Below are 24,683 nucleotides of genomic sequence, written 5' to 3'. Positions count from 1 at the left end.
GGTCTACTCCTGTGAGGAGAACAACCAGATGTGCCTGGAATCGGAGATGACTCTCTAGGAATAATTCCTGATTCTATGGGATCAATCGGGATTTACTTCTCCTTTTGCCGCCTGTAAAATTCTTCTACAATCCTCTGCACGGATAACACGAGTATCGGGTCATGAGGGTATTCGGATTCTCCCGTGGACGGTTGCCAAGGAGGGCTGTATTGTTTCGGTAAGGGACCGGTGGATTCTTCCACCACTTCCGCATCAGAGAATTCTTCCTGAAGAATTACATCCGGAAGTTCTGCCATGTGACCCAAAGGTGAAAATTGCTGTACCAGTGGTTCAGTCTCAGTATTCTTCTCAATGACATTGCTTTCAATGACAGGAGTTTCAAATGTGGAAGGCAGCAATTCCTCCGTAACTGCCGAAATTTGTGGTGCCGCTGAAGGTGTTATGGACGATGCTATCTTCGTCGACAAGCATCCCGTATGAGATTTCGTCGACGACTGAGATTTTCCCGTCGACGAGGGCTTCGCCGTCGACGACTGAGGTTTTCCCGTCGACGAGGGCTTCGCCGTCGATGAGAGCTTCGTTGACGTATGTGGAATGCGTTCCGTGGACGACTGCGTCATGGATGAATGCTTCGTGGACGAGTGGTGTTTCTTGCTCGTCGATTGCTTCGCGGTCGACGTGTCCGATGACGATGATCTTATTGTCGACGATGTCTTAAGCGTGGTCGTCGTCGTTGCTGGTTTCGTCGACGGTATGGCCGATGACGGGCCTTTACCTTTCCCTTCATTCGTGGGCGGTTTCCCCGCCGACGACTGCCCCCCCCCCCCCGTTTTTTGCAAACTCCTCCTTACCTCTGGAGGCAGATTTTGCTGACTTTTTCTGGCTTGGTAAGTCAACTGGAGGCAGAAAGGGTATCAATTCCAGCTTCCTCTTTTTGGACTTGGGAGAGGAACTCCTTTCCACTGAAGAGGCCCTTCTCTTTGAAGTTAGTCTCTCAGATGGAGTGCTGGATTGGACAGGAGCTGTTCTGACAGACTCTTCGTCCGAAGATTGATCCCTGGATTCCAGGTAAGAAAGGAGTCTTCTATGCCTGTCATGAAGGGTCTTGGTGGAAAAGGTTCTACAAATCTCGCATTTTTTAATGTCATGTGGGTACAGACAATAAATGCAATGCTCGTGGGGGCCTTTGTTGTAAACCAATTTCTTTTTGCACCTCGTGCAGTCCCTGAACAGGGAAGGCTTCCTGACAGCCTGAGGTGCCTCCATTTCTGAAGAGAAGTTCAGTTGACGATTTTGAGAGGAAAACAACAAGTTTTGTCTCCCAGGTTAATTGGAAACAAAGCCCCTGAGAAGGGGAACAAAATATTCCACACAAAAGTAGAAAGAATTTGAAAAAGCTCAGAGAGCTTGAGGATTCCCTGTGTCTGTTAGACTGCGGTGAAAAATCTAAAGATGGCTGCCGGGGGCGGAGCTTAAGCCCTGCCACCTCATTGGCTGGGGCCATAAAGGACCAAAGTGAGGTGGAGGGACTACACAATGAAATGGCTCATAGGCCATAATGGGCTATGTACATGCACTGCTAGGTAGCAATGTGTGTATATTTAAAAAATAAAAAATAAAAAAATTATTATTAAACTTAACACCGAGGATTCCCAGTCTGAATATTCAAGCATATTCAAGCATCTGAATCTATGAAAGATCCAATGCTGGAGAAGTCTTTAGTTCTAACGGAATGTGTGTCTGCAATAGTGGTTGCCCTGTTAACCTTCTCCTTTTCTTATAGATGTAGAAGGGATGATGAAGACGTCGAGCTGATGGAGAGGGCGGTGCTCAGGAAGGTAAGAGAATGCGCGAAGCTATGAGCGTCCTTTGAATAAGGCTAACATGTGCTATTCTTCCTTGCAGGTCGCCGAGAAGTTCCTGGAAGAAATGCGGCCAGATGGAAGCAGAGTGTAGTGTGGAAGATGTCCGGACCGTTGTTGAATTCCAGGAGAGCTTCAGTAGGTAAGCGGAGTCTAAAGGCGATGGAATCGGAAGACGAACGCTTACTAACTGTCCTCTTCTTGTCTCTCTTCACTAGGATGTTGCTTGCAGAAGACGACGAACTCCAGGGAAGACTCCGGAGCGATTGGGAAACTGGATGCTGAACAGGTAAGGAGGAATAATGGTGTTCTTCTCCCGGTAGATGCAGGCCAAGGATGCTGCGAGCAGGTCTTGGTGAACGTCACGCTGCGAGTGCAGAACAATGCGAAGCACGTGCCTTAGCTCGGGCGTGGTTTAAATAGCCAGCAGGTATCCCAGGTGCCTCCAGGGCGGACCACGCCCTAGATGCTAGACTGCACGATGCAGTTCCATGCCGAACCTTGTAGGGGCAGCCATGTTGGCCCATTCCCCAATGGAAACTCCACCTGACATATGAGCCTGGCGCCAGGACTGGCTCCAGGACAGCCGAGGGGGGCATGATTGGGCATTTGAGGCCTTGCAGGAACACTGTGGCGAGGGCCAGAGACCCTGAGTTCCCAGGCCAGGGGCTATCGTCGTGACAATAACCCCTACAAGAGCCATGCTGCCCTGATCGCACTTCCCCCTTTCCACTCCCCTGCACTTCCCCCTCTCCTTCCCCTTGCACTTCTAGTGTCGCACTTGCACGATCCGAATGACACAAGGCCTAGTAGGATCGTTTGTCTTGTCCTCCCTATGTCTTCCCTCCCTTGTCTTGTGGTGCCTAGAAACACTTGTGTACAGGCGCGTTATAAATGCCATATCATTCATCATTCAAAAAGAGATTGCTGAAGTGAAGCAGAAGAAAGCAATCTGTATGAACTATCCATAACTAGAAGGAGCATAAAGTTGACCTGGATTTAGTTTTGGATATTGAGAGACTGACCTTAAGTACAAGTTGGCAAGCTGGAGTCTTGGAGAAGGGAACCCTGAGATCTGATTTTGGAGAACTGCGTTGTCTTCTTGGGGAAGGGAACCCCCGACATTCCTTTTGAGACTTTATGCCTGTCTTGAACTTTGGGAAAGGGGAGCTGGAAAGTAAGCCCAGAGCTGGAAGAAGCTCAGAACTTTGTTTAGAACACTATTTCTTGTGTTGCTAAAATCCCTATACATTGTTTAGCTTTAGTTGTGAGGGCAAGGGTTCTATGTTCATTCATCCATTTTTTTCATAACTTTTTTTTGCCAAAAATGTTCTGCAGAAACAATTTTTTTTTAATTTTATTTGGGGGGTACCCCACCCAATCAGCCCGTCTCTATTAGGAATTCCTTATACAGCACCGCACCATACCCCTTATATGCCCTCCCACAGCCACCATACTTTTCAATTTTTTACGGCAAAACTTTTTCCGCAAAAAATGCAGAGAAATAAAACGGGTGATAAATGAACTTTGTACTGAACGCAAGTATAGGTTTTGGACACAGACAGACTGTTAAGCCGAACTTCTTGACTTGGACTAGCCTTAGTTTATTTAGGTAGAAAATTGCCACCTTAGCATAGGGCAAGTTAGGCCTTCAACCATCCAGCCATTTAAGTTAATAAACCATTTTTATTTTAACTTTGAATCTGTTGTCGGTGTCTTGCTTCATGACTCCACTGCACGACAGCTGCCAGATGACATCTTTATATGCATGATTGAAATGCGGATGATAACCAGAAGAACCTAGTGTTACACATGCTACTCTTTGTAACCATGCTTTTCGGAGCAGAGCTTAATGCCATGGTTAAAACAGATCATATGATGACTGGATGTACTCCCAGCACTAACAAGCTGATCACATAAGAAACCATGCCAAAAGCAACATCAGTTGCCTGAGAACCAAACCAGGGTTTCAAAGCAAGAGTATTGCTCTACTGATATTAGAAGTAGAATTTTTACAGAACCAGTGAATGAAAGAAAACAATATTAATTGAGACTATTTTTCATTCCCACAGGAAATATTTGACCACCCTCAGCAAACAAGATGTCCCCCCTAAAGAAAACCCTGTAGATCTTTATGGTTGAAAAATGTAGGGGCAGCTGTCTCTTACGGGAATAGAAAAGACTGAACTAGTCAAGAATTAACAGAATGGATAATTGTTGATTCAGGTATGATTTTGTACAATAGTAAACTTTATGTCTAATGTGTTGTTGTTCTGTTAATGTAATTTTATAATTTACAATTTGTGCTTGGTGTATCAAAAGGGTGGGTCAGAGCAATAAGCATAAAAGCTGGTGAAAGACTAACAAAACAAGTCATTCATGTATAGATTCATGTTAAGTTCCCTATGATTATTGTTTGGATCAATCTAAGTTGGTACCAATCTATAGCTTTTCAGATGTTATTGCATATACCTAGAAAGATACCAACCATATCCAGGTGCCTCTTGTATTTATAAGACTAGTTAAGGAATATAAGGCAAGAACAAGCAAAGATTAAATTGGTGGTCCCTCTCTGCCAATGAGAATATGGTACCCTCAAGTTCTGGGGCTTGCAGTTACTCCGGAGTGTCTTTTCCTGATGTCTCCTCCACCCGTACAGCTACTGAGTTGAGATCAGAAATTGATCCACCTCAATCTCTTGGTATGGAGGTTGAGCTGCAAGATCTCCAAAGGTTAGGGTTATCGGCTGGGGCAGCAGAGGATGTGCAAAGATCCAGAAGACCCTCATGAGCAGGGCTTACTGGCATCATTACCATCATTTCAGATGTGGTGTGGGATGCATGGCATTCACCGTTTATACTGTGATCCTCCTGCTGGAACGTTTCCATGCAGGCTCCACAGTCTGTCAGGTTCAATGGCAGCACTGAAAGCTTTCGGAAAAAACATGGAGAGGCATGGCAATTTTTGTAGAGTTAGTTCAAAAACTATCGACTGTACTTATCCACTTGAATCCTAAGAGAAAAAAATTAGCACCTCCTATGAATGTACCACTTCTTCATAGGTCTTTACTGCAGGCTCCTTATGACCCAATAGAGCAGACAGACTGCAGTCATTGCTCGTAAAACTCTGCGTTGGTAGCAATATCCTCTATCAGAAGATTGGGGTTTTAGGGACCTTTTGTTGCAGGTCCCCTTACCTCCGTGTACCGTCTCATTTCCTGATTTTGAGAGAAGTTACATATTTCGTGGCCAGAACATGCTATTCTTTCCATTTAGATCAGGATGTTATTCTTTTGGCACTGGGTTCAAGCAATGGTTTGGCACGAGAGCCTAGGGTGGTCCCCATGGGTGTTTATAAGGTTACTCTAAAATATATGGGGAACACAGAGCTATTTTGAGATTGTGAAAATGTTTTTCTAACATTTGGCAAAAATATATGAGGTACTAACCAAACTATTTCTTCTCAATGCAGATGGTTCCAGCTAGTAAATTCAAGGACTTATGAAATGGATGGTGCTCCTTGCCCACCGATAATTCAGAGCAGTTTGGCTAGAGGTGCAGAGGCTCCATGGTCTGAGGCAATGGGGGGTCCTCATGCAGGATATTTGCAGAGCAGCCACTTGGGCCTCACTGTCAATTTTCATTGAATGCTTTAAAGTCTTAATTCAAGTGTCTGACAATAGCCCTGTTGGTGGTTCAGAGTTAAACATAGTAAACTTGGTTTAAGATGGGTCTGTCAACAGTAAAGTTGGTGTGGCAATGAATTGGGCACTGTAGTTGTATGTATTTGTTGTTTGTGTCTTTGGTATGTTTCTCAATAGAGTTTGGAAGGTGGTGATGCAGGGGCATTTTCTTTGCTCTTTGCCACGACTTAGCAAGCATCACCCACCTTCATAGCCCTGCCTCTTCCTTCCTGCTCCTTACTATTAGATCAAGGGCGTCTCTCGCCCGGGCCTCCTAAGCGAAGGGCAGATGAAGAAAAGGGGAATTCCTGTTTGGACCTGTTCAGACCAGGAGGACCCAGGGCCCGACCCCCTGCTCAGACAGCAGGTAGGCATGCACCAACATGTGTTACTCCCTCTGGTCCCCCTGTGATGTTCCCTTGTGCCCCCCCATTCTCGCACACAGGTGTTGCCTGTTTTGCTTGATTCTTCTACCCTGCTCCCCCCTCACCCCACTCAAGCCTACTTCTGCAGGAGTCTGTCCTGATACATTCTGGTTTCACCATCAACGTCTTATGGACAAAGCTGGATTTGTCTTTTATGGACTTCATTCATTCATGGTTCGTCACCCTTTCTCAACTCTCATCCTGAACTTCTTTTGCATCTTGTACTCATGGTGGCCCTGAATCATGCTGTTCCCATCTTCATCTTGTATCCTGGCTTGTAACATTTTGTGTTACTACTGACTTCTGCAATTGTATTCACTCTCCCCTCTTGCTTCTCCACTCTTTTGACTGCTAACTCTCTGTTCTCTCCTCCTTTCCCTTCTCCCTTTTCCTATTGCCTCCCCCTACTTTCTTCTATGCACTTACTCTATCAGAATTGTCCCTGGACCTAGTATGATAGCAACCTCGCCTGTCTCCCCCTCCCTCCCCTTACTGGTTTTTTCCTCCTCAACCCCCCTCCTGCACTATCTGAAATGTCGTCAGGCCTAATATGATAGTCGCTTGTTTTGTTCCTCTCCTATCTTTCTGCACCCCTCTCCCTGACCTCTTGTTTTTTTTCCAGCTCTACCAGAAATGTCATCAGGCCTAGTACGGTAGTCGCCTGTCTGTTTCCATTTCCTTCCCACTCTCCCCCTTCCTTCCTTATCTATGTTTTAGCTCTTGCACTATATGAAATGTCATCAGGCCGAGTACGATAGTTAATTTCACATCCTTACTGTTCATGGCCTGTAAGAATGTCATTGTTTTTTCCCTGGTTCCCTCCCTTGCCTTGAAGCGCTTTGAAACACATTGTGTATAGGCGCTATATAAATAAACTATCATATCAAACTATCATATCATTGGTAGGTAATGAACGTTATTTCATATGGTAATCCCCATTACTTCAACTCTCCTTCTGCAACAACGTACTTACATCCCGCCCGCCTGACCCACAAAGATAGATGGGTCCATTGATCTAGGAAAACTCAAGAACTGGGAAGAGCAAATGGCTCTGTTATATGTCTCTATAAGAGCAGGAACAACAGATGGGTATTCTTCTGTCAGGCAAGAGATACCGCAAATGAGTAAGGAAGGAAATGTGGGAGGGGAGTTTAAGCAATAAGGTATACAATCAACAATCAAATAATCTCTACTCTGCATGTAGCATGCACATTGATAACTCAGATTGTTGACAAGTGACTCAAGTAATCTAATGAGAAGAGAACATGTAAACAAGGTCAAAAGAAGACAAGATAGTTGGTGGATTAGAGATTCTGAATAGTGTGGGCTGTTACAACAACTATGGTAATTATTTAGTGATATATCCTATATTCATATGCCTTGCCTAGATACCAATCATCATTATATCAGTACATCAGCTAAAAGTATAGGAACAAGCAATTGAGATGCAAGACCAATCCATCATCGTATTAGTGCCACCTGTGCTGCTCTAAAATTAGGAACCTTTTCAACTATTAAGTCAATTCGTCTGCAAGGAGAGAAGTGAGTGCCTTCAGTTAGAAAAAGTACTCTGTAGAATGACTACTGTACTTCTAGTCCATAGTCCCCTTTCCATCATACGTTTGCGCATCTCCGCTCCACAGAGACAGGACCGGAGCCTTTTGTACAACAAATGTCCTTCAATTTTAAATGTATGCACAGAGCCAGCATACGTGCGTGGTGCGTGGCCTCCACACATGCTGGCAACTCTTCCCAGCAATGCCTTCCTCTTCCTCATTCCACAGCACCAGTTGGGTTGAGCAATATCTTGTTAGGGGATTAGAAGGTGGTTGTATGGAGGATAGGGGGCTATGGTCTAGGAGTACAGTAGTCATGTCGGTGAGTAATGTTTTCTTACTCCTACATCCCATTCCCCTTCCTCTGTACTTATGGAAGAATGCCAAGCATGACTCCATCTGGTTGGAGGAAGTTATCTAGGCAAATTGCTTCCGCTGAACAGCCTGTCCAAATCTACTAAATGACCTAGGGCTAGTGTCCAAGCCGTAGTCTTTGCAAAAAGTAGCAGGAAAAGCCTATGTGGCTGCTTTGCTTATTACATCCCAGAGAATGTGACTTTAAAAAAACAATGATGTCCCCCTTTGCATGAACATGTCAGCCATTAGGAGGAGCCCGGCCCTGTTGCTAGCATAATTTATTGCTTGCTTTTTTTTCAGTGGGCTGGTAGGTAGCAGCTTTGGGCTGCCGCAACCTGGATTTTTGTTTTTGTTTGATTTTTCGTTTTGTTTTGCACTCTACGTGCACATTCTCCCCTTCATCCACTCTCCCCTTCATCCACTCCCCCCTTCCTTCCTTCCTTCCTTCCTTCTTCCATGCTTCCCGCCACCTCTCCGGCCCCCGACCTGTGATTGGTGACTAGGCCGACCTGAAGACCTGCGAGGGACTGGGCCCTTGGACCTGTCTCTCAGTAACTTGCTTTTTTTTCCAGTCAGCTGGTAGGTAGCAGCCTCGGGCTGCCGGAACCTATAATTCGTTAATTCTGTTTTATTTTGCGCTCTACGTTCACATTCTCCCCTTCCCCTTTCCTTCCTTCTTCCACGCTGCCTGCCTCCTCTCCGGCCCCGACCTGTGACTGGCGACTAGGCCGACCTGAAGACCTGCAAGGGACTCGGCCCTCGGACCCGTCTCCTAGCCACATGCTTTTTTTTCCAGTGGGCTGGTAGGTAGCAGCCTCGGGCTGCAGCGAACTGGATTTAGTTTATTTTGATTTAATATTCATTTTGTTTTGTGCTCTGCGTGCGTGTTCGCCCCTTTCCCCACTCCCCACCTTTCTTCTTCCACGCTTCCTGTTAAGGCGGATTTCTGAACTCTGTCCTGGTGGCGCAGAAGTTCAGAAGGCCAACCTAATTACTTGGAACAGGGTAACCTCTGGACGAGCCAGACCAATCAAGGTAGCGATCGCGGCGGTCAAGACTAGGTCTCAAGAGGGGTGAGGGTGACTGAAAGCCCGCAATGAGCACACAAAGCAAGAACACTTACAAACTACTCCAAACAGTTGTTATATTAAAAATATATACACATTTATTTCAAGGCCTTTAAAACAATGACCATAGCGAGAAAATCACAATATAACGATAGTAAACCAACACATATCATATCAACACAATATATACACTAATACAACAAGTCTCAAGCGTTATATGCACGAAATGTGTAGTCCACCTAAAAGGGAGGGAAAACAGGCAGTGCGCAATAATGCTTAGACCCAGTTCGCCTTCAGAGGCACCTAACTAGATGGAAGTCCGAGCCCTGCGAAGAGTGGAGCCTTGTGCTCAAAAGTACCTGCACGCGCTGGTGCCAACGGGCAAAAGGAGAAGCTCTTCGAGGGAAATCAGGCAGTTCAGTTTAGTGCACAAAAGAAGAAGAACAAGTTCCGCGACTCAAGCGCAGCCTCCACAGTGGGCAGAAGCAGAGCGCGAGTACGGAAAAGGGTGCTGTTTGACACAGCGGGGAAAAGCAACGGGCTCCTGCAGGGGGGCGACCAGATCCTAGCTATGCTACTCACCGGTCCCCGATGCAAGCAAACCCAGACTTCTCCGCGTCAGTTTCAGCAGCTGGCAGGTTCAGAAGAGCAGGGAACGCCTCGTCGTCGTGTTGAGTAAAAAGATGTCCCAATCGAAGAAACCCGCACAGTTTGTTACCACAGCAGGGCAACGGAGCGGCCGTGTGTATCTGAGCCAAATGTACACTACTCACTTCAGACCTGGGAACGCGAAGTGTACGAAGCGTGTGAGAGTGACAAGGACTCAAAATACTACACAACCTGGCGGCGGTTACAGAGCAAGACTCCCGTGTAAGCTGGTCAGTCAGCTGGATGGCCCAGAGACGCTTCCGAAGGCTTACTGGCAGGAGATGGTGAAGATGCCGAGAATAGCTGTTCCCGCTATTCCAAGGGTCGAAGTACCAGTACAGGCCTTCTGGTTCGATCAAAGGTGAAAAGGGTTTCACAAGGCGACAGCAGTGCAGAGGAGAAGTCCTTCAGCGGGTCACCAGCGATTCCTCGGTCCAGCCTCTTGGTTGCAGGATACTTGGCTCCTGTATTCCTTCGTTCGTGAGAACTCAGGAGATCGACATGGTAGTGGTGTTTCCAGCCCCCTCTTATCCACGGTTCCCTTCGCGCCAAAAATGGGAGATCCGCTCATCAACACTCACACCATTCGTGGACCAATCACGGACCACTGTGGTCCCAGGCATTCACACCACCCTAGACTCTCTGGCACCCAGGATGTGTATTGGGACCAGACATCCCAGCCCACATCCTGGAGGCACACACAAGACATGTAGAAGCCTGCGAAAGCATCCGTGTTTCGCGGGAAAGTACATGCCCAAATAAGGAAGGCCCCAGGTCGGCTCGACCTGGGGAAGGTGAAGGGAGCAAGACGGTCAGCGGACAGGACAAAGGAGCCTCGTGGTCTGGCCATTTTGGGAGCCAGGCCACCATATTGGGTTAAGCGCGAGAAACGCGCTTAGAACGCCAAAAGGAGCTCAAAACACAAGAAACGATCGCTGCCACCATTCCCGTCCCTGAATCACTTGCACCGATCAGATACAATCCTAAACGAGTATCAAGGGCCTGTAGAAGGCTAGAGACCCAAGAGAGCTGTAACTTAGCTTACAGTGCCCTCTTGTGTCATGTTGCACGAAAGCCGCAACATGATAAAAGAAACTACGGGAAACAGTGTTCCCCGGTACTGACTGTCTTAAGGGCATGTCAGTTTCCCCGTAAGAAAGGAGCGAAAGCCCAGAGGAGTGCGGCAGAAGGCTGCACTTCTCTGGCAAAGTCAAGAACAAGGTGAAAAACAACAGCAAAAAGTTTAGGGGTTGCCACATGGAAGGAAAATTACCTACAATTACGAACTCTTTCCTAACACTTCCCGACCTGTGATTGGCGACTAGGCCACCCTGAAGACCTGAGCGGGAGTAGGCCCTCGGACCTGCCTCCCAGCCACTTGCTTTTTTTCAGTGGGCTGGTAGGTGTCAGCCTCGGGCTGCAGCAACTTGGTTTTGTTTATTTGGATTTTCGTTTTGCGCTTTGTGTGCATGTTATTCCCTTCCCCCACGCTTCCCGCCTCCCCTCCTGCCCCTGACCTATGATTGGCGACTAGGCCTTTCCTCGTGACCTGGAGGACCTCTCTTCTGCAACTTTCCCAGGGCAGCCTTGCCTGGGCAGCCAGTCGGCTAAGGGTCAGAGGCAAAGGGCAGCTCCCGAAGAGGCAGCTACACTCTGTGTTTGCCCGTATTCGCCTGGGAAGTCTGCCGCCATCAACCAGCAGCGACTGATAAGTTACGTGTGTTGTGAGTGTGGTGTGGGCGGTGAGTACAGCCAAAACTGTACTCCATTAAAACCTCACCACTCTTGTTACTATATTACCTATTATAAATTTAACCTATTTGTCTAAGGTATCCATATTTAGCATTTATCCTAATTGTGTATGGTAGCCTCATCTCGCTTATAGCCTATTTGTATTAGTCAGCCATATCTTGCACTAAGCCTATTAACTAATAATATATGCCTACATGCAGTTAGTCCAACTGCGGCAGCTAGCCAAATTCAGCTTTTAGCCCAAATGTGCCAGGTAGCAATTCTCTCCTGTTAGCCCAATTATGTCATGTAATAATATTCTGCTTTTAGGCTAATGGTGCCAGATAGCAAGTCTCTGTTGTCAGCCCAGTTATGTCACGTAACACTATTCTGCTTTTAGCCTAATGGTCTCTTTAGCAAGTCTCTGTGGTTAGCCCAATCATTTCATGTAACAATATTCTGCTTTTAGTCTAATGGTGCCAGGTAGCTATTCTCTGCAAGTAGCCCAATTGTGTCATTTAGACACACTCTGCATTTAGCAATTGCAAGGACCACACAAGCGTCTCACTTCGATAGATCTGTGAAGATTAGCCATGCAGCACATGTAGATACAATTGGGAAGGATAGCCAGGTGTCACACTTAGATAGACTGTGAAATTAACAATGCGTATCACTATATAGAATTGTTTACATTAGCCACATAAAAGAACTTGGAGAGTAGCCAATGTACTAGCCATCCCCGGCTCCTACTTCCTCCAACACACCACCAAACTCTACACATGCCCACTGGGCTAGCCAACCTATACACTAACACACACCCAACAGAAGTAACACAATCTTACAACAAAAAACCTGATCACTGGACCTTACCCATACTGATACAACAAGCCAGTGTTCACAACCTGAAATACCATCCAATCTACACATAAAACACACAGAAATAACACCTATATAACAAACAGTCACATAGAAACAACCCAGGAATTTGACCATACCCGTAGGTATACAATAACCCAGTGCGTGCAACCAACCATCTGCAAACCAACACACACAGATGCCAGTTTCTCCTGGTTCTGGACATATCCTATCATGTTTCACTCACTAACTAGCCTTGTCCTCTTTCTTGCAGAGCCATGTGAGCGCCTGGAGACTGCCCTTGGGTGATAGCGGTGCATGGTATAAATCAACATAACATAACATGGAATAAAGGACACTAACCAATTGGCAATAGCAACCTTGTAGGACTTCCTACCTGGCTGGGAACCAACAAATGCTACAAGCATATTATTCTTTCTAAAGCTCTTAGTCCTTCCAGATATAATTTCAGAGTAGGTGAACATCCAGATTATGCAGGGTCAAATCAGTTTCCAACTAAAGTGAAGGGAAGAAAGTAGGAAGAATCACCTCTTGATTAAATTAATGAAAAAAGAAGACAACACTTTAGGTGTGAGCATGACAATCCACCTTCTCCCCAAGAAACACAGTGTACATTTCTGATGGGGAGATGGGGATCAAGCTTGGATTTCACCAACGTGTTTGGCTGATTAAATTGCTACTAAGAAGTCAGTTTCCCAAGCCACTAGTTTGACGTCAAGTTGTTGCCATGTGCTCAAACGGTGTATGCGATGATGGCAACACTATATTAAGGACCCCTGCCAGCCCATCGAGATGTCTCAGGTTCCAAAGGTCACGATATCAGAGCTCCTGTAAGCATGCATGCATTAATCTGAATACCTCACCTAGCCATGTGAGAAATCAAGAAATAAGTACTTGGTCCAGGAAACATAGCAACAGATTGACCATTCTAAGCAGTAACTTGCTCCTGTACTGTTTGTCGACTCCTTCCTAGCCAACTGCATGGTGTGCATGTTCTCCAGTGAGCGACCTAGGTGGTCAAGAGCAAGCTCTCCAGGAACTAATCAACCAAGTTCATTAATTGACAGGAGGATTGAAGCATCTTCCCCTCTTGCTGAAACAGAATCTTGGGCAATACTGGGAGAAATATCAGACGTTGAGCTGCCGGAAATGTGAGGTACAAAAACACATCCGGGCCCACTAGAGAGTAGTCACCAAGTCCATTTCGTAATCATCTTGTGGATCATGGGCACCAGAGAAAAGGCATAGCTATTAATGTCCTTCCATGGAATGGGGACACCACCCCCTAAGGGTCTGATTCACAGACCGTCTGAGTGGCAAAGCTCCTTCATTTGCTGTTTCTGGTGGAAGCAAACAGATCCACTTGAGGAGTTCCACAGTGTTGGAAAAGCGGGGCTAGGTTACTGATATGTTCCCACTAAAGGTTAGCTTGTTCGAGCCTCTACAGCCGGTCTGCTTACACCAACCAAGTGAGCTGCTCTGAGGAAGATGTTGTACTGTTGAGCCCACTCCCAGATCTCTACCATCAGGGTACATAAGGGAGGGGATTTCATATCTCCTCCCCCGTAACACCCACCAGCGAATTAGTCCATCTGCACCAAGGCCACCTTTCCAGCTAAAATGCGGATTAAGACTTTCAGAGCCAATAATATGGAGTGTAACTGCAGAATGTTTATGTCATCCTGATCATTACTTTGTAGAGGGCCTACAGGAAAAGGGTACGCTGCCGAGTACTGGAATCCCTCGAAAACCAGTAAGATCATTCCAAAGGTGATCCAAGAGTTGATGCCAAGACTAGTCCCGGGGCTGCTGGACTTTCCCCATTCTGACTCGGGCAAAGGGAAATGCCTGCACAAAAGATACCCTGACACCACCAAGCTGAAGTTGGATGTCCGCAGAGGAAGTGATGTACTGTCTCCATGTCGTTCAGTCATTTAACAGTGGGGAGCATCATAGCATGCTTGGAGTTCCATACAATGCCGAAAAACTGAATGGTCTGTTTAAGAGACAGCTCTGACCACTTGCGGTTGGTCAAAATGCCCATACCACAGAGGAGGGACAGGGGAGTATGGAGAGTACAAGGAGCTGTGTCCAACCAATTATAGAGTATCCCCCTTCAGGTGTAGGACGACTACCACAAAGACCATCAGCTTGATAAATATCCTAGGGGCCACATGAGGCCTAATGGTAGCCCTTTTTATTGGTAATCCCGTCCTGCCAGGTACAGGCAAAGACATTTCCGGTGCACAAGCCAAATCAGAAACATGTAGGTAAGCAGCCTTCAGGTTCACTGAACAAAACCAATCCCCTTGACATAGTGATGCATGGATCTGGACAGTTCTCGTCATCTTGAACTTTTCTAATGCTAGGAAAAAAGTCAGAATGGGGCGAGATTCAGGACTGCCCTCAGCCTGCCCATTTCATTTTCACGACAGTCAACCACCTGGGATTGACGCAGAGTCCTCTCTTTTAGTACTCTGATCTGATGCAGGCTTTGCAACTCCAGAAGAGACGCCATACCCATCAGAATGAGAGAGGGCGAGAAAGGATGGACAGGCAGAAGGGAAAGATTGTAACCCATGGTGACCACACAACAAAATTTCCACCCATCCTGTATGAAATTTTGTAACCCACACCACCTCCAAGGAGATTTGTGAATACAGAAGTGTGCATCAGTTTGTTTTATCATAACCCAACAGTGGCAAGGATATTGGCGGATGTACCCCCTTAGGGGAGATCCTCTGCTTTTATGTTCCTGGTACACTTTGTGAACAGGCGGTCTGCAAGTTCCACGCTTTAGGAATTCATGCAACCCGCCAATGGTCCTGGACTTTTGTCCTGTTTGGATGTCAGACAAGATGGAAAGAGCTTCTGCAAGGCTTTCATCAATACAATTGTGTCAATGTTGTCTATTTAGTGAACTCTTCATCTCACAGTTGCTGTGAAAGACCCTGAGCCCCTGAAAGGAATATCCAGGATCTTGTCCTGTACATGGAGCTAAACCTTGCAATACAGGTCCCTGACTAAACGTGTACCCCTGGAGGCAGTGTAATTGGTCTTAAATCAAATAATCGTTTAAAAAAAAACAATTGATAAAAAGAACAATTTACAAAGGCCTCTCTGTGAGCACACAGAGAGGTCTTTGTGAATCAGACTGTCATGCCCCTGCCGCACACAAGTGTGCATTGGGGCTTACAGGCAGGCCAGGACTCGGAAGCACTGGCGGCGGAGAACAGGTAAGTGTTTGTGCGTTTTGTGTGCTTGTGTTTGTGTATGTTTGAGCTGAGGGTGGAGTCTTGGGTGGGGAGGGAGGTGGCAGAGCTGAGGGAGGAGGGTTTGGGGGCTGAAACCCCTCGATTTTGAAGAAAGCCTGCAAGACAGGTTGGGGTGGGTGTTGAAGAATGTCCTTTTTTTGATTTTTGTAGGCCAATTATATATCTGTCTTTTTGTTAGGCGGCCTATAAAAATCGAAGAAAATGACAGAACCGTGTAAATATGGTGAACCGACAACCGCTAAGGTGGACCAAATTGATACCTGGTGTTCTGGGGGGGAAGTCCACTCAGAATCTGCGCTATCCTTCCCGATGCATTGGATAGCAGCTGCCAGTATAGCAGGTGCAATACCAAATTGGTGTATACTTTCTATCCAAGGATACCTGACTTTGCAGAACCTCTCAACCCCAGTGCCACTCAAGAAAGCTCAATTTCATAAGGGAGAATCTGCTTACTTTCCCATACAGCAATGAAAAGACCTTGAGAAGGAAAACAGGTCCTCATACACATCATCAGCAGAAGGCCTCATCTACTCCGGGGATAAACAGCAAGCCAGAAATTAGGTGTCTGATGTGGTTGGGTCTCTTGATGGGGGGAGTTCTTACAGGTGCTGCCTGCCTGGAGCATTCTCTTGCTCTGGTTGCTGTAGAGCATGCAACTTATTCTGATTCAGTGCTGGACCTGTCAGCGCTGTAAGGAACTCACGGTGGCAACAGTAAAGACAGGTACATGTGATCACAGTTCAAGGGTGTTTATTGAACCTTTATAATGGGTGAGATGAACTCTTAATCTAAACCTAAATTTAAGATGGGAGCAAGCTACGTCCATCAAATAATAATAAGGCAGTCCTAGTGGCGTCTTGTCAAATAAAAAGGGCCTATACTAAAAAAAAAAAACTATTGCCAATCCTTACTAATAGTTACAAAAAGAGTGTGGGATAATGCTCACCAGAAAAGAAAGAAGTGTTCAGAAAATGATAAGTCAGGATGGTATGGGTGGGTCTCCCCCACGTTTGAGGCACGGGACAAGGCGGGACTCTCCAGCACAGCACACTCCTGGGCCTCGACAGCATGAGATTCACAGTTCAGTTCCACAATATCAAAACCCCTTCAGAGGCTAAGTCTCTTTCCTGCAAAAGTCTCTTGCCTTAGAAGGTTCATGATATATGATATGATATGATACTTGGCATTTATAACGCACCTATACACAAGTGTTTCAAAGCACAACGAGGCATGGGAGGGGGAACAGAGGGAAGACAGAGACAACAATCTTACTAGGCCAGGTGACATTGAGATTGCGCAAATGCAGGGGAGTGGGGAATGAGAAAGTGTGGGGGGAGGGGTAGGGGCAGTGCAATACATAGGATCAACATTAAATAAATAAGATAAATAAAAACAGTAGGTAAAAGTGCGGCCAGCTTGTGGCAAGTGCAGGGGTAAGTGCAGACATCATCAAGAGTAGAAGCCGGCAGATTTAGAAAGAGGCTATTGCAGTAGTCCAGCCTAGAGAGAACCAGAGTTCAGGAACAGTGAGCTTCTGGGGGAAGGAGAGGAAATGAAGAAAACCTATGATGAGGTTCAGCTGTAGTGTGACTTCTTATGGATGTCAGAGATGTGAGGAGAGAAGGAGAGAGTGGAGTCGAAGATGACCCGAGGTTTTTAGCCTCACAGGTGGAAGAAGGAAGAGGGCCAAGAATGGAAGGCCAGAGAGCGACAAGAAAGGATGGAGTAGGTGTGCCGATGAGGAGAATCTCAGTCTTACTGGCATTAAGACAGAGATCGTTGGCGGCACACCACTCCTAGATAGCAGACAAACAGACCGAGATGAGAGAAGAAGAGGTGGCGGAAGGGAGCCTGAAAATGAGCTGAATGTCATCCGCATAGTACTGAATGTTGGGGCAGAGAGCAGAAATGCAGCGGGCAAGAAGTGCCAGGTATTGGCTGAACAGCCAGGGAGAGAGGTTAGACCCCTGGGGAACACCACAGGTAGAAATAGAGGAAGGACCCAAGTTGGACCTGGGAGGGTCGATCTAAGAGGAAAGAGGTCAGCCAAGTCAGGGCCTGATCAGTGATACCCAGGTTATCACGGAGACGGTTAAGCAGGATGGCATGGTTGACCATGTCAAAGGCAGAAGAGAGATCAAGAAAGATGAGGACACAGGGGGTATTGGAGTCAAGGTTGGAGACCAGGTCTTCACGGATTACGGATTCAAAGTGACAAACAAAAGTTCTCTCAGTGATCTTGCACCATGGGCAATTGTTCTTTGCGCGGATTTCACAATGACAAACCAACAAACGTTCTCTGGTGATTTTGCACCTTGGGAGATTGCTCTTCACTCCTGGGATCTCCTTCCACCGGGTTTGGATCCTTCTTACAAAAACAGGCCTCCCTCTGTCGGGTTCACTACAGCCTCTCAGATATTGCTCATAATCTTTAGGAGCCTTAATGTCCGATTAGACAAACAAGGGGACGCTCTTGTCGATACAGTTATTGGGTGTATTATTCTTCACCCCTTTTTCGTAGAATGGAAAACAAATAAACAAAAGTTCTTTGGGCATTTGCTCTTAGCCCCTGGGATCTTCCCCTGCTGGGCTCAGATCCTCCTTACAAGAACGGGCCTCTCTCTGCCGGGTTCACTACAGCCTTTCTTCAACACAGTTCATGTATTCCTAATACAGTTCATGCATTGTTCAGCTTTATCAGAAAGCAGGGTTTCTTTCTCTTTAGCTTTCTTTCAGCATCCCTCTGTCGGGTTCACACTTGCCAATTATCACAGTTCACAATCGTAGTGGAAAGTGGGGTTCCCGTCCCCTAGCTTTCCTCTGGCATCGGGTCCGAGACTTTCAATTGTACAAGGGATTTGACGTAACCCTTGTAGGACCACTCTGATGCCTCATGCCACCCTTTGCTAGAGTCTTCTGGTTGTTGTAATTTTTTAAAAAACAGGTCCCGATCAGAGCCTTTCCAATGAGCAACCACATGGCGCCGAATTCCTCTGCACCTGGACCTCAACAGGGCTTTCTTTAAAGTTCAAAACATACACACAAGTCCTTTCTTCTTGCGTTCAAAATGTTGCTACTCGCAACATTGGGCGTAACACAGTTCGGTTTAATATCAGCTTCCTCCAACTCACCAGGTTTGCTGAACCCATTGGCTGCTTTGTTCTCTGAAGTCAAGGATAGTATCACGGTAGCCAGCTTGCCTCTCCGCCTGCGTTTTCAAAGCGGGAGGCCCCCGTGTACCATTAACCTCTGTTGCTCTGCACGCCAGCTGTAACTCCCAGTCTTACGATTTCCCTGGTTCCCCTACCCAGGTGATCCTCCCTCACCGGTCCACCAGCAGGCGCTGGATCCAACAGCAATGGCTGTGTCTGGGCCACCTGGATAGGGGATTCCTGGGACCTACTCAGGAGGGCACCTCTAGATTTCTTACAGCACGACTAGTGTGTCAGAGGAAGTTGGTGCTACAGGGGTCCCGGGCTGTGACATGTTGGCAGAGACATCAATAGTGTAGTCTTGCTCTGGCAACAGTCTCCAGAAGCTGAGGTGTCTTCTCCAAATGAGGCCCGGTGCAAGGCCCCAAAGGAACCTCAGTGTTTCCAACGGTAGAAGGACCCCAAGGACACACTGTCACCAACAGTGTGAGCTTGGCGAGTCTTGGGGGTCACCCCCTCCCAACAGAGCTGTAGCTAACAGCAAAAAGATTGTTAGGATCCCTCCTGAACTCAGGTTCATTCAAAAAAGAGTCTCCATGACAGGGTGCCTTACGTTAAGATGAACCACTGCAGGTAATTTGGTGGCTAGACAGTCGAGATCTCTTCCAAACTCTACAGTTGTTTCATGGGGGCTAGATGTGAAAGAGTCTAAGGTCACAAGCGTGTCCCAGCAAGGATCATGTTCCAGGTAAGAACTGCAGATTGCATGACTTCGGAAATGACAGTTTGTGGAGGAAACAAAGGCAGGCAGCATGAATAATAAAAAAACAGTTGGAATACAGGGTAAATAAAATAAAATAAAAAATGACTTCTGCTGTACACATGTCTGGTTATCTAAGCACACAAAAAGGAACTTACAAAGCGTGCCGGGAGGCAGAAACATAATGTGTGGAGGCCACATTGTGCAACCTATGCTGGTACAGCACCTACATTTAAAGGCTATTTCATATGCAAAAGGCTCTGGTCCTGTCCTAATTGAATGAACACCCATAAGTATGGAGTATAGGGGACAGGACATAGGAGTTCTAAGAATAATTAAATCAGTATGTTACGATAAGTATAAAATATGCAGGATAAAACCCCCTACATTTTCCCCTTTTTAGATCCCCATTTCCTCTCTGTGATCCAACCCTAGTCTGTGTGTGGCTATGGCTGACTATTTGATGTAGCCTTAGCCACAGATAAGCCAACAAGCTACAGATACCCCAAACAACAGTTTGCAGCTTCCACTGGGGAGTGAGATGGTTGATGCTGTGACCTTGTTGATAACACTGAGATGCAATGAAAACCTTTCTGCAAATGCTGTTCCATGGAGCCTTTTCAAAATACTTGTAGTAGGATGCAGGACTCCGCCATTTATTCTTTGTTCACTCTCACATTCAGACACACACATCAGCATTCATCATTTATTCATCATTTACACATCATTCATTCTTCATTCACTCACTCACATTCAAACACCCGCATCATCATGCATTCGTCATTCACTCAATTTCAAACGCACGCATCAGCTCACGTTCTCCATTCACCCATTAAGCATACATACACACTCTCACATAAACACACACCCCCAAACAACATACTCTCTTATTCACACACCCACGTAGAGATACAAACCCTTGCATACACGCACACACAAATCTATATTTTTTATTTTCCTACCTGCAGCACCGCTCCGGATTCTGGTCCTCTCTGGCTCCCGCTACCTTGGCAAGACTGGCCTACCTTGGTGCAGCAGCCTGGATATATCTTTTACTGTCCCACAGTAAATTAATATATCCAAACTGGCCCACCAACATGGCCAGTCTTTCCATGTAAAATTAAAATGGGCATCAAGTCGCCCATTATATTTAAATAATTAAAAAAACCGAGCCCCATGGATCGGCACAAATTGGGGAGGGGTTATTCCAGTAACAACTGCAACAGCCTATACGAACTGAGCAGTTCGTATAGGCTGTGACATAGTAACGGTGACATAGTAACGGTGTGACATAGTGAAGGGTTCTGAACAACTTGCTGTAGAGATGAACTGAAACAAATTGAAGGTTGATGGCCGGAAGGTTCAGAATTAATTATAGCCACTGGCCTTATAGTTTTCAGGCAGCAATGCTATTACAAAAAGGAAAAGGCATATGCGTTGCGAATCAGTCTTGGTCCAACCCCAAAATGGCCCTCCAGCACAAACTGCTAGGTCACATCCTTCTGCGTGAGACCACAAGCAGTACCAGACTGATATGCATATGACTGTTCCCAACGCTCCAGATAAGATTTTGAAGTGGGAGTATTTTACTCCCTATTTTTTAAAGATGGAAGTAAAATGATTTTTATGGGAGTAAAAATATGTTTTAACTGGGAAATGGAAATGTTTGTGGAATAATTTATTTGCACCTATTCATGCATGAACATTAAAAGACCTGTGGTACTACGTGCACTGCCGTTCAAAACATATTCATGGAGCTGTGTGAGTGGAAGTGGGGGTGCAAGGTCATGTGTGTGTCTCACATTTTTTGTTGGGGGTATTTTTACTGCCTATTTTTATTCTTTGGGAGTATTTGCCTATTTTTAGGTAGTAAAAGTGGATAATACACCACGTATCTGTAGGGCCGACTGTTCCCCTTCTGAAATGGGGCAGACGAGCAAAATAACGTGGTGTGGAAGGTTGCCCATATCGCTGCTAGAAGGAAACATTAATTAAAAAACTTCCAGCCATCACATTTTTTGGTTATAGTTTGTCTCCCTATGTGAGAGAGGGTATGCCCAGACATGGGCCCCTTGCTCGCTGCACTATAGGGATCTAAGGTGCAACTCACTAATGAAGCCCAGAACATGTCTGAGGTTGCTTGTGTTTCCATGCAGAGGAGCAGGTTCTAGTCTTAGGGACAGAGAAGCTAAAAATGGTAGTGCATATATTTTCCAAGAGCACTGACAATGGTAAAGATTAATGCCACCCACCACAATGTTTTGGTCATATTGAGTGGTCAACTCTTACAGATCAGGCTGCGACCTCTAGTCTGGTGCATAGGCAAAACATCTTTTTGACGAAGCTTGAAACCTGTTGATTTTGTCATCAAGAAATCAACCATTCTTTGTACTCTTCGAAATGGAGGCCTTTGTGGATAGGTTCTTGAGTAGAGACTTTTAGGACATAACTTTCCAAACCCGTTATTGTCAGGACTTTTAAGTCAGAAAGACAGGATACAATTACATTGGCATTTTAGAGATGGATGATGCCTTCCAAAACTAGGATTATTTGAATTTGACTGCGTCTCTGTTCCTAATCTAACTCAATCTATCATTCCAGCCAGGCACCAATCTTACTTCTTTTATTTAGCACTGTATTAACGTTTTCTCTGATAATTCGAACTTTAAAGGGTTGCTTTGAACTTGGTCACTTGCTACAAAAGGAAAATTTGCTTGCTGGCTTTGAAACCGCTCTTGGTCCAGCTCAGGTAAATCTAAACTCTGCTTTAAGTCATTCCCAGATTTGAGCTTTACAGGAAAGGGAAGCAATGCCTCAACAAAGAGGAAAAACGTACACAGCTCTGTAATTTTCACCACACTTCAAGAATTTATACAATAGAAGCTGCTGTCTTCTAGGTCTCCTGAACCAGTATACAGCAAATGGTTTAAGACAGGCACGCTGTGGTTTTGGAAGAGTGATATTGTGCTCAAAAAGGATAATGACTTTACGATGCTTCTTTACAGAAGATATAATGAGAAGTCATATGCAGGCCATCTAGAGGCTAACGAAAAAAGATTTCTAGAAAACAAACCCACTGCTAAATATTCTTTGCCTGTTACTGTTGGAGTGCTTTTAACAAGATGGACCAAGCAATGTCTTGAACTAAGCAACGTCTTCATTCACCTAAAAGCAGAAGAAAAACCAAACATACCAATTTTCTCGATTTGCAAGAAGTGGTTGTAGACGTTTGGAATTAAGCGCAAAAGTATTCTGGGCAGCTCTGTGTTCAGCTATTGTTTTTAAGATTAGGACTAGAAAGCATGTGAAAACATTTTGTTGACATATTTTACATAAACAGACTAATGGAATTGATTCTTGTTCAGAATCATGTATGTTGCTATGTCCTTTTAATGGTTTTGGTGCGTTGTGACTTTTTGGTACATTTTTCTCATATTTAAAATCTGTGTCATATAAATTTACTAGTAGTACCCACCTGGCGTTGCTCGGGAACGTGGCTGACATGCACATGGAGGTCTGCTATAGCCTTGTGTTATATTGTGTCCTAACTTCCTATTTTTGAAAAATCGCAAACGGCAATCCCCTGAAATAGCCTATACCAATAGCACAGGGCCAGACCCCGCTCCACCCCTGTGCAGGGCACATGGGTGGGGTTGGTCAAATTTCACCATCACCAGTACACAACAGACTGGTATGCCGACCTTGTGTCCTATCTTCCTATTTTTGAATAAGTCACAAAATCGGCTAACTCTCGAAATCGCCCATACTGATAGCACAGAGATGGACCCCACCCTGTGCAGGGCGGATGGATGGGGGTTGGTCAGATTTCACCATCACCAGTACACCCCAGGCTAGTATGTCGACCTCGGGCCAAAACTTCAGCCCACCAACTGTTGTGGGGCTGGTGTTAACAATCGCAAAATCAGCAATCTCCCAGAATCGCTGATACTGATAGCACAGGGCTGTACCCCGCCTTGTGCAGGGCAAATGGGTGAGGTTGATCAAATTTCACTATTGCCAGTACACCGCAAACTGGCATGCTGACCTTGGGCCAAGCTTTCAGCCCACCAACTGTTTAGGGCTGGATCCAGACCTGAACATACAAACACACTTTCACAAATACATTGATACATTCAGTGTATGTAATTTTTTATATTTCGAAATCCTTTCACAAAATTGGTACCATCATCAGACAGACTATATCAATCAGTCTGCACCCATTTTTATCTCCAAAATAATCAGTTGCCGACCACTCTTACCTATCTGGCCAGTTGCCACGACATTTTTGTATTTTGGATGCTGGTTCAGCGTCAAGCAGAGAATATCATCTGTGTGCTCCAGGTAGAAACTCTGACTTCCTAAAAGATGCAGAAAAACAGATTTAGCGTTATGAACATGCACAACGGAAGGTTTAGAAGGACACTCATGAATGCAGTTGCTAAAGCGTTGAACCTAACCAGCAAACTACGGATAGATGATCCACGGTCAGTAAATCTAGTCATCACCTGCCTGGTGCCGGCTAGATTTACTGACTGTGAGGTCAGTCTATGATGCTAGTTGCTAAATTAGTCTCTCGGTCCCTGAGCCACAAACAAAGACAGCAAAGAGCACATGGTGAAAAGTTGCCTCAGTGACTAGCCTCAAGTCTAGTAATGCCATTAGCACATGAGCTCTCATGCAGTATTGTTCCATCCTCCTGCACCCCAATCCCCCCATCTGTATCCTTCTTTCCTTTCTTGGAAATCGCTTGAAATTAGCTGTATTCTGAGAAAGATTCTAGAGCCATAAAGTGGCAGCATACATGCCAACATTATCCTTTCCATTAAGGAGACACTCGTCCAATCTGAGATCTGTAGCCCTGGATGTCTCCATTATAAACCCAGGACTACAAGCCTCAGAATGCAAAGTTCAACGTAGACTGGATCATTGTCTCCTGAATGGAATGGATAATGTTGGCATGTATGGCGCAGCCGTTTCAGACTGTAATGGCTTTACCAGGAATTAATGTGCTAATGACAATGCTCAGTTTGCCATACTCTTCCGCTGTCTCAATGGAAATCTGTGAAAATAGAGATCTAAGCAGATCAGCAGTCTATTCTTCACGCGCTGGCAATCCTCGATGGCATGGATTCCACGTGAATACTGACTTGCCTTCATGCACTAGCAGTCTTGCCTTCGCTAGAGACCTTTTTTTATTAGGTATGCACTCCCTTTTGGTGGGTGAAAATATATGCAGAAGAGATAGTTGCATGTGCAGTGTAGCAATATTGGAGCTATGTCATTTCCTCGCAG

General features: G+C 45.7%; 1 protein-coding gene across 3 annotated transcripts in view; it reads right to left on the bottom strand.

Moving 5' to 3' along the window:
- The window catches only part of EML6 (EMAP like 6), a 3,038,586-nt gene that overhangs the window by 525,050 nt on the left and 2,488,853 nt on the right, over nucleotides 1-24,683 (bottom strand). For all 3 annotated transcript variants that reach the window (XM_069608236.1, XM_069608238.1, XM_069608237.1), the window contains exon 30: nucleotides 23,651-23,749. In XM_069608236.1, the coding sequence (XP_069464337.1) occupies nucleotides 23,651-23,749 (99 nt within the window). The remainder of the gene's footprint in view (nucleotides 1-23,650; nucleotides 23,750-24,683) is intronic.

Source organism: Ambystoma mexicanum, chromosome 4q, assembly GCF_040938575.1.
Source record: "Ambystoma mexicanum isolate Mex_15411 chromosome 4q, UKY_AmexF1_1, whole genome shotgun sequence".
Lineage (NCBI taxonomy): Eukaryota > Metazoa > Chordata > Amphibia > Caudata > Ambystomatidae > Ambystoma > Ambystoma mexicanum.
The sequence above is the reverse complement of the archived record's forward strand: the minus strand, read 5'-3'. Positions and strand labels throughout refer to the sequence as shown.